At 38.5% G+C, this 15,303-nt stretch overlaps 1 protein-coding gene across 10 annotated transcripts in view; it reads left to right on the top strand.

Moving 5' to 3' along the window:
* Window positions 1-15,303, top strand: part of cep350 (centrosomal protein 350) — a 43,729-nt gene that overhangs the window by 16,115 nt on the left and 12,311 nt on the right. For 5 of the 10 annotated variants that reach the window (XM_067394563.1, XM_067394566.1, XM_067394562.1 and 2 more), the window contains exons 11-29: window positions 357-979; window positions 2,429-2,553; window positions 3,160-4,055; window positions 4,635-4,776; window positions 5,022-5,167; window positions 5,399-5,570; window positions 7,194-7,447; window positions 7,569-7,738; window positions 7,825-7,935; window positions 8,206-8,346; window positions 9,004-9,143; window positions 9,446-9,553; window positions 9,659-9,825; window positions 9,922-10,115; window positions 11,047-11,234; window positions 12,199-12,286; window positions 12,453-12,599; window positions 12,706-12,863; window positions 15,074-15,196. In XM_067394563.1, coding sequence (XP_067250664.1) covers window positions 357-979; window positions 2,429-2,553; window positions 3,160-4,055; window positions 4,635-4,776; window positions 5,022-5,167; window positions 5,399-5,570; window positions 7,194-7,447; window positions 7,569-7,738; window positions 7,825-7,935; window positions 8,206-8,346; window positions 9,004-9,143; window positions 9,446-9,553; window positions 9,659-9,825; window positions 9,922-10,115; window positions 11,047-11,234; window positions 12,199-12,286; window positions 12,453-12,599; window positions 12,706-12,863; window positions 15,074-15,196 — 4,093 coding nt within the window. The remainder of the gene's footprint in view (window positions 1-356; window positions 980-2,428; window positions 2,554-3,159; window positions 4,056-4,634; window positions 4,777-5,021; window positions 5,168-5,398; window positions 5,571-7,193; window positions 7,448-7,568; window positions 7,739-7,824; window positions 7,936-8,205; window positions 8,347-9,003; window positions 9,144-9,445; window positions 9,554-9,658; window positions 9,826-9,921; window positions 10,116-11,046; window positions 11,235-12,198; window positions 12,287-12,452; window positions 12,600-12,705; window positions 12,864-15,073; window positions 15,197-15,303) is intronic. The other 5 variants (XM_067394568.1, XM_067394564.1, XM_067394569.1 and 2 more) reach the window with 4 other exon arrangements.

The raw sequence follows: 15,303 nt of genomic DNA, 5'->3' as shown, positions 1-15,303 counted from the left end.
GTTTGTTCATGTTACTTCACAGTGCATTAACTAATGTTAATAAATACAACTTTTGATTTACATAATGTATTAGTAAATGTTGAAATTGACATTAACAAATATTAATAAATGCTGTCAAAGTGCAGTTAATTATTAGTTAACTAATGAAACCTGATTGAGTGTTACTGTTCTTTTAAATTGTAATATTTCACTATACCGTTTTTACTGTATTTTTGATCAAATAAATGCAGATCTGGTGAGCATAAGAGACTTTTTTCAGAAACGCAATTATTCCAAATGGCTTTTTATATGTGTAATAATCCCACATGTCAACTCTCTTTTGTCTACTGTTTGTCTCTCTCTATCTTTTCCTGCAGGCCCTGCCCCCCGTTCCAGCTCTGATCCTCGTCTTGAGCGTAGCCGGCGTTCAAGGCCTAGCAGTGTGGAAAGATCTCGCAATCATGTTCTTCAGGATGAGCCTGCTGGACCCTCCAGATCTGTAGGGGATGATAGAAGAAAGTCTCCCAGCACAGACCTCCTCTCAGCTGACATACGTGGCATTCTAGATGACCTGCAATTGGAAGAGGACATCAGCAGAAGGGCGGCAGCGTCCAGCTCCAGAGTTCGTGCCTCGACCCGAGCTTCCCGCAGTGCCAGCCCTGCCAAGACCACTAAGAGAGCAGAGCTTCTTGAGCACCCTGTGCCAAAGAAACGGCACTATGACGCAGAAGCTGTGCGACTGTATATTGTTCAAAAGCAGGAAGAGCGGAAAAAACGGCAAGCGGAAGAGAGGAGGGCTCAGAGAGAGGAAGAAGAGAACAGGAATAAACGCCTACAGGAGCTCTACAGGAGACAACGAGCAGGGGCTGCCAAGGGCCCAGTCGCACCTGAAGCTCCAATAAAGAAGAGGCTCCAGGAAACATACACCAAACTGCTACTGGAACAGACTCAGCTCAGAGGAGAGATCAATGGTGCAGACATGACAAACATAAGCCAGCAGGTAAACCTTTTTTGTACAGCATTTTTTGCAGTTAAACAGCTTGTTGAACTTTTAAGATATTATATTTAGTGTTGTCAATCGATTAAAAAAAAATGAACTAATTAATCGCATATTTTCTTTTTCTGTAATTAATCACGATTAAAAACATTGGAGTTTTGAATAATTCTATATTGTAATTTCACAGTTACACTCCAAATTAATGTAGAAACAACTTTAAATTTATTTTATTTATTTTAAATATTTGTTTAATGGCTTCTTTTTTGAATGAAGGTCACTATCACTGATACTAATACTGGTTCTGATGTCTATATGAAATTTATTTATTTTTACATTAATTATTGACATTCAACATTTAAAGTATAACTGAAAGCTATCAATTTCAACAGTTATTAGGATTAAAAAAAATACTTTTAATTTAAGTGAACTTAAAATAATCTTCACATAAACCCATTATAAAAATGTCATATTTACCTGTGGCCGACCTACCTGTCTAACAAGTAGGAAATATACAGAAATTGAATGGTCTTCACTGCATAAATTAAATAAAGATTAATCCTTATTAAAGCTACAATTTTCTCTTAGTTTTGTTCTTTGATTAACATTAATGACAGACATTACATCAACTGGTTTATTAGGCTACTGTCACTTTAAGACCTGCCATTGCCGAACATGAAGGGGAATCTGATGTGCATCTTATTTTCTCACAATTCTAAGTTAATTTAAGACTGTATTTAACTCATTTAAGACTGCTCTTATGAGGATACTCGACATTTTAGCATAATTTTGTTATTGTTTGTTCAAGCGCGAAAGAGAATATATTGGCGCAGGTTTTTCTGTGCACACAAGTCATGTGTCAGACACATTCACAGATAGCGTGTTTTTGTTTGTCTAGTAGCACTTGAATGGTTTACAAACATTTTCATGAATAATATCATGATAATGTCACACTAGCCAAATTATTATGGAAAAAACAGATGCTGCGTTAATTGCGTTAAATATTTTTAACGCGTTAAACTGAAATTTATTGCATGCGTTAACACCCTAATTTTGACAGCACTAATTATATTATATTTTATTAAACAAATATTTTGTGAGTTTTGAATAAGTATTTTTGTGAAATTAAAGATTTAAAAATATATATTTTTAAAATATACAAAACCATTATAAACTTGTAATAGTATTCCACAATATAATTTTTTTTTTATCTCATAAATGCAGCCTTGGTGACCATAATAGACTTACCACCCTCAAACTTTTGAATTATAGTGTAAATAAAAAAAGTATATTTGTCATTTTAGTTCAGTTAAAAGTCTCTTTTGCTCTCTTTGTATTGGGCTATTCAACTAAATATCATGATTATATTGACCATTGGACACCCTGGTGTCTAGACATTGGCAAAATCCATATTGATTGGCCACTATTGTAAGTGTTTTTGTTGTAACATTGCAGCTGAGACCAGTATACCAGCCGTCTGGAGAGTCTGATAAAGAAAACAAAAGACATGATCGACCTCAAAGTGCCACCTCCAGCAGTGATCTGTCCCTGACAGAGCAACGGCAGCCTCCTTTCTCCAGGTAAAACACACAGAATCCCATTCCATTACATCATCCGTGCCATAATGTAAGGTTTGGTTTTCCAGCTAGAAAACCCTGAAATTGTTAGCTGTTGTTTCCACCAAAGAGCTTCCTTTTTTGGTGTTTATCTGTTCTAAGCACTGAACGGATTAATAAAATATCCTCTTTCCCTAAATGGGAAGTCATTTGTATTCGCTCATACTGACGACATGCTCTTATTTCAAGTAGTTCTGTAAGAACAGATTAATCCGTCAGCTCAGTGCTCAGTGAGAAGTGTTTGTTGCTAGCCTGTATCGGTTTCCATGGCCACCTTTAAGTGCATGTAGTTAGTGGCGTCTGCTGCATATTGAGTTTGTGGACACTGGAATGTTCCTAAAAAAAAAAAATGGAGGAAAACTGAATCTTTAAACTAATTAATTCTTTTGGTGAGATTACATGATAATATGCTTTTTGCAGTTTGTGAATTTTCAAATGTTTATACATTTTCATGTTTTTCCTTTTTTTTTTTTGTGTGTATTCATTAGTGGCAGACTTTTTTTTTCTTTTTTTTTTAGGTCATACAGTCATTATACTTCAATAATCTGTTGTCTTGTATTTTTTCTTTAGGAATGAGTTGGGATTTGCTGGGTCACCCTGGCTTCAATCCGACCAGCGTAGTCCTGCTCTGAGGGTCAGCAGCTCTTTACCGCCCCCTTCTGGTCATATCTTCTCTCAGCTGTTAGAACTTGATCCAGAACCTTCACTACCTAACAGAGAGTCCCGAACTGCACATGCATCGTTGCCCTCAGCCACAGGCCGCAAAATGAGCCGTATTGAGGCTCTTAAGGCTACCGCTGCCTCTCTCTCCAGCCGTATTGAGAGCGAGGCACGCAAGCTAGCCGGTGCCGGAATAAACTACGGTTGCAGCAGGGATACAGGCACGGGTCTTTTAATCCCTAACGATGACCGCTGGGCTAAATCTGTCAGTCCGCCAGTCAGAGAGAATCCGACCGATTCTGATGACCTGGTCGAGAGGATTGAAAGACTGCTTGCTGCAGGTCAGAGCACCTATGATGAGGCCCTACCAGGTGTTGGCAACCTGCACAGCTTTAGGGAGAGGATAGAGAATGGTAACAAACAAACACCCACGGTCTCTGGCCTCCCTACTAGAAACGTACGCAAGACCCCTTCTCCTCCAAAGCCTGTTGTTCAAGAAGCTGAGCTGGACTCCAGCGGAGGTTCAATCAGCGAGGGTCCTCTGCTGAGTGAGGGCAGTATATCTGACGAAGACCTGCAAGAGCTGCCCAAATCCAGACTGAGAAGCACAGGATACAGTGCAGCCCATTCAAATGGAGACATTTTAAACCCAATTTCACGTTTTCAGAAAGATGCAGAGAAGCACCTGCCCTTTAGTTCGGCAAGTCTGGCACAAGGAGGAAGCAATGGACCGTGGGAAGAACTGGCCAAGGGAAGCCCACACAGTGTTATTAATATATTTACAAAGAACATGAGTTACGGCAAAGGTGAGAACTTTTAAAAACATGTGTTAACATTCTAACTGTCACATTATCTATATATAATGCATTTCGAAAACTTTGGGGTCGGTAAGATTATTAAACATTTTTAAAAGAAGTAATTTCTCACCAATGTTGCCTTTGTTTGGCTAAAAATATAGTGTACATTTTAATAATTTGAAATATTACCATATAAAATGACTGCATTCTATTTCAGTATACATTAAAATGTAATTTATTTCTGTGACAGCAAAGCTGAATTTTCAGCATCATTACTCCAGTGTTCGGTGTAACATGATCCTTCAGAATTTATTCTAATATGCTGATTTGGTGCTCAAAAAACATCTCTTGTTATTGATGTGCTGCTTAATATTTTTGTGGAAACTGAGGCACTTTTTCAGGATTCTTTGATGAATAGAAAGTTCAAAAGAACAGCATTTATTTGAAATAGAAATCTTTTGAAACTATGAATGTCTTTAATGTCACTTTTGAACAACTGAACGCATCCTTGCTGAATAACAGTATTAATTAGTAAAAAAAGTTAGTGTATATTTTCAATGTATGTATTTGTTTGTATTGCGTTCGAAGAGAGGGGCAGTAAGAGTTCTCCGGCTCTCCGCTCTGTTCTGTCTGGTGCCAGCTCATTGGATGGAATGGTCTATGAGGATGACTTTGTTTCCTCGCGTGGCAGTAGCCAATCAGCATCCAAGAGAAGTCCCAATGGGTTCAGGTAAAACAAAATTATTTTAATGCTTAGTAGATCATTGCCTTGTATATTCAAGTTGATATATATGTGTATATATGGATTTAGAGGGTGAAGTTAAACATTTTTAGTAATCAGCCTAAAGAGGGCAGTGTTGCTCTATCATCAAACCATCCCTTTATCCCATTTCACAAGCTCTATGTAGAAGGTTATATTGTCCATATCTGTGTGTATACACGTTTAATATAATATCTGATGCCTTCTTTCTGCAGTAATGGCCATGGTCACTTCAGTCCTTTAGAAGAGTTGCTAAGTGGGAGATCTGCATACACTAACAGAGCTGGAGAGAGATCTCAGCGTTCACCAGCTCTCACACCCCTCTCCTCTCCACACTCAGCCAGCTCAAGCAGCAAGAGAGGTCAGATATATTATAGAGGGCCACATCATGTGATCTTGAGTGTGATACAGTGTGAAATCTGTTTCTGTTCTCTGTGTACATTCCTATAGGGATCTCAGAAGTACTGGTTCTTAGGTAGCATTCTTTCTACAGTATCAGGATTACTGACTCAATTTCACTAATGTTGGTTTGAACAGACATTTGTGTATCGTGATTACAGTCTCAATTTTATCTCTGTGTATGTTCCTACAGCCTCAGAAAGGAGCCCGCTGGAGGGACAAAGAAACACATCCTCTGCTGTCTCTGATCTCCCTTCTGAGGGTTTTAAGAAGAGTGGCTCAGAGAAAGCATTCAGTCACAGCTCTCACAGAAGCGTGGACACAGATGGCACACTGGGGGGCGCCTCAGTCCACTCCAACCATAGGTGGGGCCTGTTAAAGTCGGTGTGAAACAGACGTTGCGATAGTCTTTTCTTCCCTATTGAGAAGTATATCTGAGTGAAATGGTTTCTCAAACAAGAAAAACTTTATGGCAGGGCTTGATTTTTTTTTTTTTTTTTTTTTTTGAATTGGAATTTATTGGATTTTTGTGGTTTGCTATTGGTCAATCTCATGTAGTGGCAGGTTGTCCCACCCTTGCGCCAGTAAACATGTCATAAGAGAAGAGATATCACTGCAAGAGGAAGGGAAAGTTATTTTGATTACAGCTTACGACGGCACATGAATTACAAAAAAAAAGAAAAGTTAATCAGATAATTCATTCATAATAAATACTGCAATATTCCATTAAAAAAAGAATTGTCAATTTGGATTTCATGGTTAAGTCCCTGCTTTACTCACAGCAAAGTTTTTTTCATTTTTCGCTCAGAGGTCAAAATAAGTATATTACGTAATTGTCATGGACCAGTGGCCGTTCAAAGGTGTTTACTAGCTGGCACAAAGATTTCTGAAAAGTTTGCTTTAGTGAGCTTTTTCAAACTACTGAAACAAACTTTGTTTTGTCCAGATTTTGTTTGAAATTAAGTCTCGCCAGTTCGTTTTTCAATTTCACTCAACCTATATCAGGGCCTTTAGGAATTTTTCTTTTGCTCAGCTGGCACTGATAAAATGTATACCTTGAAGCCCCCATAGTTCGAATAAAATCATCTGCTGCATGTACCTGTTGCATGTAGCTTCAAACTATCAAAAAAAGTTGGTTTTTTTTATTTATTTATTTTTTAATAGTGCCGTCATCTTTCATTGCCATTCTGCTATTCTGCAGATTACCGGACATTACCCAGACATTTTAAGCACAAAACGGAAATATCTTTAAATGCAGTATCCTTTCTGTCTCTGTTTATCATAATTATTAGAGCCCAGTGGAGCCAGTGTCAATATTAGTGCTGCTATATCAGGTGGAGGGTAGAAGTGTTTGGCCTGCTGTAGCCCTTCTCAAAACGAGGTGGGAGGCAACGTGCAGGCAAACACTGGCTCTTTTGTTCAGTCGGTTATCTGCGCTGCAGGTCAGGCTCATTGCCAAGCAGATATTTCCCTCTAGTGTGACATTCGAACCTCCCTGTGGCATTTGTTGAAGCCTGTGAGTCAGATTCCCCTCATGCCTTCCTGTCTTTTCAGCATTCATAGGGCCGTATCCTCCAGAGATGTGGTCTCTGGATGGGTTTATCCAGCAGCAGAGTTTTAACTAGATTAAGTTACTCCCGTCATCAGTACACTTCTCTGGTAAAATTTCCATCCACAGTGGCACAAAATCCTTATTGTTCAGGGTTACTGGACTATAGGAGGTTTTGGTGGTCATTGTATAGTGCTGTGCACAATTCAGCTCAAGATGTTTACCTTTAAGATGAACTTTTAATTAAAATGTCTTAATCTTTGCTTTATCATTTTGTTAGTTGAAAATATATTTTTTTAAAAAGTTATTAAAAAAAAAAAGAAACAATTATCAAAATGTATTGATTTGTATTAAAAATACTTTTATTATTCTCAATTAACAATAATAAACAATAATATTTTTTTTTCCCCTTCTCCCTATTTTAATTTTGTTTCATTAGTCATTTTGGCTCTGAGGGAAAGAAATCACCCCGAAGTCCTGGTAGGACTCCTGCCACTGCTTCTCCAGCCAGCTCTCGTTCTTCCCGGTTGTCTCCAGGCGACAGTATCCCAATCAGAGAATCTGCCCAAGGGTTGGGCTCCCCTCACACAGCTGTTCCCAGTTCCTCCTCATCTTCCTCTTCAGCTGCTAGGGCTAAATCCAACCTCTCACCCCATACTCAAAGCCCCGGAAGAACAGAGCACAGGACTGCAGGTAAACAGACTTTGTCTAGATTTTTTATAAGCAACTGCAATGCTGAAGAAGTCTGCTCTGATAATGGAGAATTTCAGTTCAGGGATCGAATTGGTTTATTTAGTCTGCTATGTGTCCCCAGATTCAGCGGAGCTCCAGTTTGCTCCTGGGGTCCTGCAGCAACGCCTGTCTGCTGAGCTCAGTTACCTGGATGCAGTGGAGGAGTCTGTGCGACAGCTTAGTGATGTGGAGAGAGTGAGAGGCGTGTCTCTCGCTCAGCAAGAAACTGTCTCGCTCGCTCAGATTCTTAAGGTGAAGTTCTACACCTGCTAAATCTGACCTTCTGTGGTCATGTGGCCATTTATTTGAGGGTGACTTTTAACCTTTGACTCTTTCAGTCCCAGCAGCAGAGGCATGAACGTGACCTGTACCTGCTGAGGATGAAGGCAGAGCAGGAAGCTCTCGAAACCCAACGGCAGCTGGAAGAAAGCAGACAGAAAGCTGCAAGGGTATTTACTCCACATTATGCTAATAGTTTAAGACCTTTGTTGAGGGCAATTAATGTCAACATATGTCTTGTTTAGTATAAAAAGCTGTTGATAACTTCATGAGATGAGGATTTTACATGTAAAAAAAAAAAAAAAGAAAGAAAGAGGAAAACAGGGAAAAGGTGATAAAATCTAAATCTGATTAAGTTAAAAATGGAAGCTTTTAGTTAAATGATTTGTATCTTTTTACTGCACAGATATATTTTGTGACATGCTTGTGTTTGACTCAAGGCCCATGCAGAGCTGCAGGAGAGTTTGCTCCAGTCTCAACAACAGGCGTTAGGAGGTTTGCATGAGACCACAAACAAGATGATCAACCAGCAAGCTGAGGCCGCACGCCACACAGCTGAAACGGCACGACACATTAAAGAGGTGAGCTCAATTTTGGGATACGGGGAAAACAATTCACAGATGCATTGTGATTCTTTCTTAAATGATTCTGGATTGACTCACTGAAATTCTTATTTAATTTTTTACAATTATTTACTGATAACTATGATTATTGAGCAGCATAAACAGGACAAAAACAATACAGATAAAAACAGTTATCATTGGTAACAAAGTAAGTAAATAAATAATAATAATGACAAGTACATAACAAAATTACTGAAAAATTTACTAAAATTAAAATGAAAACTGAAAATATAAAAATAAAAGCTTATTTAAAATATTAATAAAAACTATAAGCTTTATATATAAATAAAAACTAAACTAAAGCTTATAAGTAATACTAAAATAACACTGGATAGAAATTTTAAGTAATTATTTTTTTAATGAAATCATGATTCAATCACTTAAATCGAATCAAATGAGATTCTCAATCCTACTAACACACACTCTTGGGTGTTTGTTTGTATGCTAGAAAAAAACCTACACATGCACAACTGTTTGGAAACAAGATTACATGCTTATCTTTTCAAAGTGTAAAAAGTATACTCCCTTAAGGCACTGCGACTCTCTTTGAAGTCGGCTTCAAGGGTCAAAAGTGTAGTTAACTGTCTCTCTCTCCCTCTCTCTCTCCCCCTGTAGATGACTGAGCTGGCTCGTTCACAGATTGCGGGAGCTCTAAGTGTTCCTGGACCCTCTATTACAACCCCGTATGACCAACAGAGACAGCACAACCGCAGTTTGAAACAGCACCAGCACCAGCCACACCCCCACACAGACAGGTAACTGTCTTATTTTTCTTCCTGTATGACACTTGCTTCAGTTTAGGAGCCAGATGGGGTTCTTCATTAATAGAAACGATTGACTTCTAAAATTCCAAAAATGGGATATGTATGCAAATATATGCATAAGTGCATGTGAGATATGAGAGCCACAGCAGGGGATTTGGAACAACATGAAAATGAGTAAATTATGACTGGATTTTCATTTTTGAATTTTCTAAAGTGAAAGATTTTTTCAAATTTGTCATATTAGTGATTACAATCTATACATCAGTACTGATGCTGTTTTGGATCTTCTCCAGTAGCTGGAAGAGTGAGCTCTCTCCTGAGAGACATCAGAGTCCATCAGAGGTCGAGACACCACCAGACAGCCTCTCAGAATCCATCCCTTCCAGGAGACCCACCATCAGGTAATGCTGTGTACTTTTCATTTCAGATTATTTTACTTTTACAGCACAAATGAATGGTTTTATAAGAACATAGTTTGTAAATGCTAATTTCTGTCTCTTTTTAAGTGGTGGTGGCAGCAGTAGTACCCAGTTGAGTCCACCTCGTTCTGATCAAAAGGAGAAGAGGACACAAGGGAAAGACAGGAGCAATAGTTCAGTGGAGGACCAAGCTCACACCGCTGCCGATGACTCCCTTTGCTCGGACAGTGTGCGCAGCCTGCTTGAAGAAAAAGGTTAAGCCCAATTTTTGAGGACAAGCATTGTGAATGGTCTGTCCTGAGAAATGTGAGTCATTTTGACCACTTCCTGTCTGTTCTTCCAATCCGCAGACTCCGTTGCTACAGAATACTCTGTGAAGTTTGATGACTCTATGACAGAGGATGACATTGAGGAAAGATCGTTCCGCTCTCTTTTACCATCCGAGGCACACCGTCGTGAATCGCTGGACAGGAAGCCCATTGCTCGCCCCGAGTCTGATGATGACCACAGCCACGACAGATCCAGCCCTAGAGTGAGCTCAAAGGTAATTTCCTGTCAGCACTTATCATGCCACACGTCTTCTGACTCCAGTTTTATTCAGTATAAACGGGCCTGTTGTGTTTCTTTCTGTTTGGTTGTCATAGTTTGTGATTTCCTGGGCCCTCATTTATCAACGGTGCGTACGGACAGATTTGTGCTTAAGAACAGTTTCACGCAAAGTGTGGCATTCACCAACTTGTACTTGTACGTAGAAATGTGTGTAAATATAAGCACACCTCTGAGCATGCTTACGCAGAGAATCTAGTGGTAGAAAAGCGACACTACACATAAAGAGCATTTAAGAGCGTCACAGTATGCATTAAGCAATCCACATACAGTATGTCCTGTGTTCCCTTTAATTATAAAACACTCAATTTATCATTTGTCTAGTTTTAAATATGTGTAATTGGTGTCAAACCCTATAAAAGACAGCTGTGAAAAATGTTTGTCTCAGTAAAATGGCTTATCTTGCATTATTGGAAGACGTATGCACACTGCAGAGAACGTATTTTACAAGATCGTGCTGATCTTCTTGCAGAGTGCTTTCTTTGCCATTGCAGTGAGGAAAAAACACAATCGCGTGATTTTTAAAGGGAAGTGTTGTCACCATATATGGTCCATTGGAGGTGTTTCCGAATGCTAATGACAGTGAACGTGAACAAGCATAGTACTTACGCACTTGTGGGATTTATCAACAATGATTGCTTACTCATGTGCGTAAGAACTGCATGCACACATTTGATAAATATGGGTTTTTCTTGTACTTGGGCACATTCTAAATTTCATTCGTAAGACAAAATAAAGAACATTTTCTACGCACTGTTGATAAATGAGGGCCCTGGTTTCTTGATAAGAAGCTCTCTGTATGTGATGATGGGTACATGACTCAGACCTTCTGTTCTTCCCCTGCTGTTTTCATATCACGCCATACACAGCAGGATGACAGCATGCCCTTCTCCAGCGGCCAGGACAGCTTCTCCAAGTTCACCATGGACTTGGTGCGTCAGTACATGAAGGAGGAGGAAGTTCGCGCTCAGCATCAGAGTTCTCTGCTGCGTCTGCGTCAGAAGGCCCTCCGAGAGAAGACCAAGACTGAGCTAGCCTGGCTGGAACACCAAAAGAGGCAGGACAAATGTTAAATGTTATGAGTTGACTTTGACTCTCAGGATGTTAAAACTATTGGATGTTAAATATTGACCCAGTTTCCTTTCCTAATAATTACTCTGGTCTCACTAAGTGCAATTCACACACATTATTAAAAAAAATGTTTGTTTACAAAAGCTTACATCAAAAATCTAATAACACTTACTGCCTCTGAAAGTTATGACTTTTCATATAACCAAGGCTGGGGAGAAAATAATACCCAATATTATCATGGCCTAATTTTATTATTGATCCAGTTAAATCCAGTTAAAACATTTCCCACTCAACATTTTCCTTCACTCAGAGATGTGTGTGTGTGTGTGTGTGTGTTTTTTTTATATATATATTATATTATATTATATTATATTATATTATATTATATTATATTATATTATATTATATTATATTATATTATATTATATTATATTATATTATATATTAGGGCTGACCGATATATTGCATGTGATTGTCACGCGCATTTCGGCAGTAAAGCCGGTTCCCTGATTACCGCTAAATCACCATCACCTGTGTTCATATCGCAGATGAATCGCCTTTGATAATGAACATGACATTGCGTGGCTTGTCAGTGATTTACGGCTCTGTCTATTAAATGGCGCTCCTTTTGAAAGCAGTTGATGGCGATTTAGCGGCAATCAGGGAACCAGCTTTACTGACAAAATGCGCGTGACAATTGCATGCGATATATCGGTCAGCCCTAATATATCACTCAGATGTGTATGAGTGTGTGTACATATATGTATGTGTGTATATATATGTTTAATATATATATACAGAGAGAGGGGGAGATTTCTGTACAATTTGCAGCATTTTTATTTATTTATTTATTTATTTTTTTGCTAAATCTGATTGGAATAGAAACATACATTCAAAGACAGTATATGCGCGAACTACAGTAACACGATATTCATCTTTATTTCCTCCAGGCGTCTCAGAGATAAAGGTGAGGATGATAAGATGCCACCTCTTCGTAAGAAACAGAGAGGCTTGATACTGAAGCTACAGCAGGAACAGGTGACAATTATATGTGGAATTATGAGAGTGCCTGTAAGATAAACTTGCAAATGTTTTTATATATGTAGTTAGATTTTCGTAATTTGTTGAAATTCTCAAATACTAATCATCATGTGTACGGCACAGAAATAAAAGCTAAAACTTTGCTGCATTGTTTGTCCCACAGGCAGAGATTAAACGGCTACAGGAGGCCAATAAAGCAGCCAGGAGAGAAAGGCAGCTGCTCCTCAAACAGCAGGAGGAGATTGAGAGAATGAGACACACAACCCTCAAACTCAAAGAGCGGCTTAAGAGTGCTGAGGACACAAAGCTGGTCAGTCTTCTGAAAGATTTTTTTTTTTTCTTTTAAACCTTCTAAATAAAGACACAATGTACATTTCTCTGACTTTTTTTTTTTTTTTTAAATCAAATATATGCAGGAGTCACCTGTGTCAGGTGTAGCGGAGGAGTCTGCTCCACCTAGTGTGACAGTGACAGACGCAGAGACCCGTAGTCCATCCCCCATGTCTGTGTCTGGCAGTGAAACCAGCAGCATCATGCAGAAATTGAAAAAGATGCGCTCTCACATGGACGAGAAGTAAATAAAACCTCACGCATGTTTCTTCTCTCTTTCCATCTTATCCCTCTTCTGTCCTATCAAGTGATGCATTGGTTTGTGAAGAAGAAAATCTGAACTTTTTATCCATTTGATTATATTAACCAAACTTTAATGAAACTTTAAAGATTTTGCAGTGCTAACATTTTGCAGTGCTAACTTCCAAGAAGGCCAAACAATGTATGTTTGGTGTGCTCAGGGGCGATTTCTTGTCATTTATGACTTGTTAATACTACTAATAACATGTATTCGTTTCCTTGAGGTTTATCTACAGCTTCCTGAATGTGTGACATTTTAAAGTGTTTATTTCTGTGTGCAAAGTGTTTGGTTTGAACATAAGCGTGCTCTGTGTAGGAAAACACCCCTCTCCCTTAATTAATGGAGGAATCTTTCACTTCTAAAATAGAGAGCAGCTTTCTTATGCCACTAGTAAACAGGAAGTACATTCATGGCAGCCAGATTTCTGAAACAGTCAGCTGGTTATGAGGTTTCACTAATGCATTTAAAAAGCTCCACATGTTCTCTAAATGCTTTGTCCATTGTATGTGATCTCATTCTCCCATATTCAGCCACTCAAGCTTTAACAGGTTCTTGTTTACCATTATATACTGGCAACTGATGAGGCTCGTCCCATTGTTTAAAAACTTAGTACTGACACAAATATTTTTCTCCTGCGAATAAAATTAGTACACAGAGAGAAGGGGATTTCACGCTTGTCTGATTCAACTAATCACTTGCTGTGCTGCGATTGTAGCACCGTTCACACGCTTCTTCTAACTTTTTCTCGCTCTGACTAATAGCATGATGATCTCTTTTGTATAACTTTCAGCTGTAATTTAGTGCTCATCCATATAAACACTTTATATGGTCAGCAAAAATGTATTCATACTACCGTTATGTATATTTACAAGTATACCTCACAATTGGACTTATATAATAAATTAATAAATTTAATTGCATTTAAATACTATATATCCTTCCACATTTTCTCTATACCATCATAAATACTTGTAAATCTTACATAAGTTTTTTTAAGTACTGAGAATTGAGGATTTTAATGATCATACCTTTAAAGGATTTGTTCACTTCAGAATGAAAATTTCCTGATAATTTACTCACCCCCATGTCATCCAAGATGTTTATGTCTGTCTTTCTTCAGTCGAAAAGAAATTAAGGTTTTTGAGGAAAACATCCCAGGATTTTTCTCCATGTAGTGGACTTCAATGGCTACCCACAGGTTGAAGGTCCAAATTGGAGTTTCAGTGCAGCTTCAAAGGGCTCTTCATGATCCCAGCTGAGGCATAAGGGTCTTATTTAGTTAAAACGATAAGTCATTTTCCCAAAAAAAAAAAAAAAAAAAAAAAATTATATACTTTTTAACCACAAGTATATGCATTTTTATTTATTTATTTTTTTTTTAGAAAATGACCGATCGTTTCGCTAGATAAGACCCTTATGCCTCTGCTGGGATCATGTAGAGCCCTTTGAAGCTGCACTGAAACTCCAATCTGGACCTTCAACCCATTGGTAACTGTTGAAGTCCACTATATGGAGAAAAATCCTGGAATGTTTTCCTCGAAAACCTTAATTTCTTTTCGACTGACGAAAGAAAGACAAAAACATCTTGGATGCGATGGAGGTGAGTAAATTATCAGGAAATTTAATTCTGAAGTGAACAAATCCTTTAATTGTGTCAATCTGAAATATTGAAATATGAACTAGACATTTTGTGAGATTCCCCAGACTGCTGTTTGTAGCAAGTACATTTTTCCATGCTGCTTTTCCAGGAAAGCTTGTAATTACCAAGACCTTTCATCTTGATTGTAAATCGTTTTTTTTAAAGCGAAGTGTCTTTGATCATTTTTGAAAGTTTGACTTGTTTTTATGTATGACACTCAAAGTAGTGGTTTAAGGATTTGCAGCATGTAGTTAAATGCTGACATTCACTAACAGGTTGGTTGGTTTGTTGCACATTAGTAAGAGGAAAATAAGGATACATATGTTTACACTCAAACTGTCTCTCTCTCTCTCTCTCTCTCTCTCTCTCTCTCTCTCTCTCTCTCTCTCTCTCTGTCTCCATATCTGTGTGTTTCTTATGTCTGTCTCTCTTCTCTTTTATGGTTTCATTCTCTCCAACTCTGCGCTTCTTGATATTTGACTGTCCTCTCCTCTCTTTCTGCCTTTGTTTTTAGACACTGTTCTCCTGTCCATTATTTCTTCTCTGTCTTTACTGCTCATCACTGGGCCTCTCTGTCTGTCTGTCTCCCAAAACTTCACCCCAAATTCCAGCTTTTTATCTACAGCCAGTTGGTCAGGTACAGTTAACCACAATCCTCCTCTCTCTTCTCACCCCCTCCCTCCTCCCCTCTCTCAGCACCTATTTCCCATGGAGCATGCTTTTGTTCATCCACTGCCACAGCTG

Source organism: Chanodichthys erythropterus, chromosome 9 (genome assembly GCF_024489055.1).
Source record: "Chanodichthys erythropterus isolate Z2021 chromosome 9, ASM2448905v1, whole genome shotgun sequence".
NCBI lineage: Eukaryota > Metazoa > Chordata > Actinopteri > Cypriniformes > Xenocyprididae > Chanodichthys > Chanodichthys erythropterus.
The sequence above is the reverse complement of the archived record's forward strand: the minus strand, read 5'-3'. Positions and strand labels throughout refer to the sequence as shown.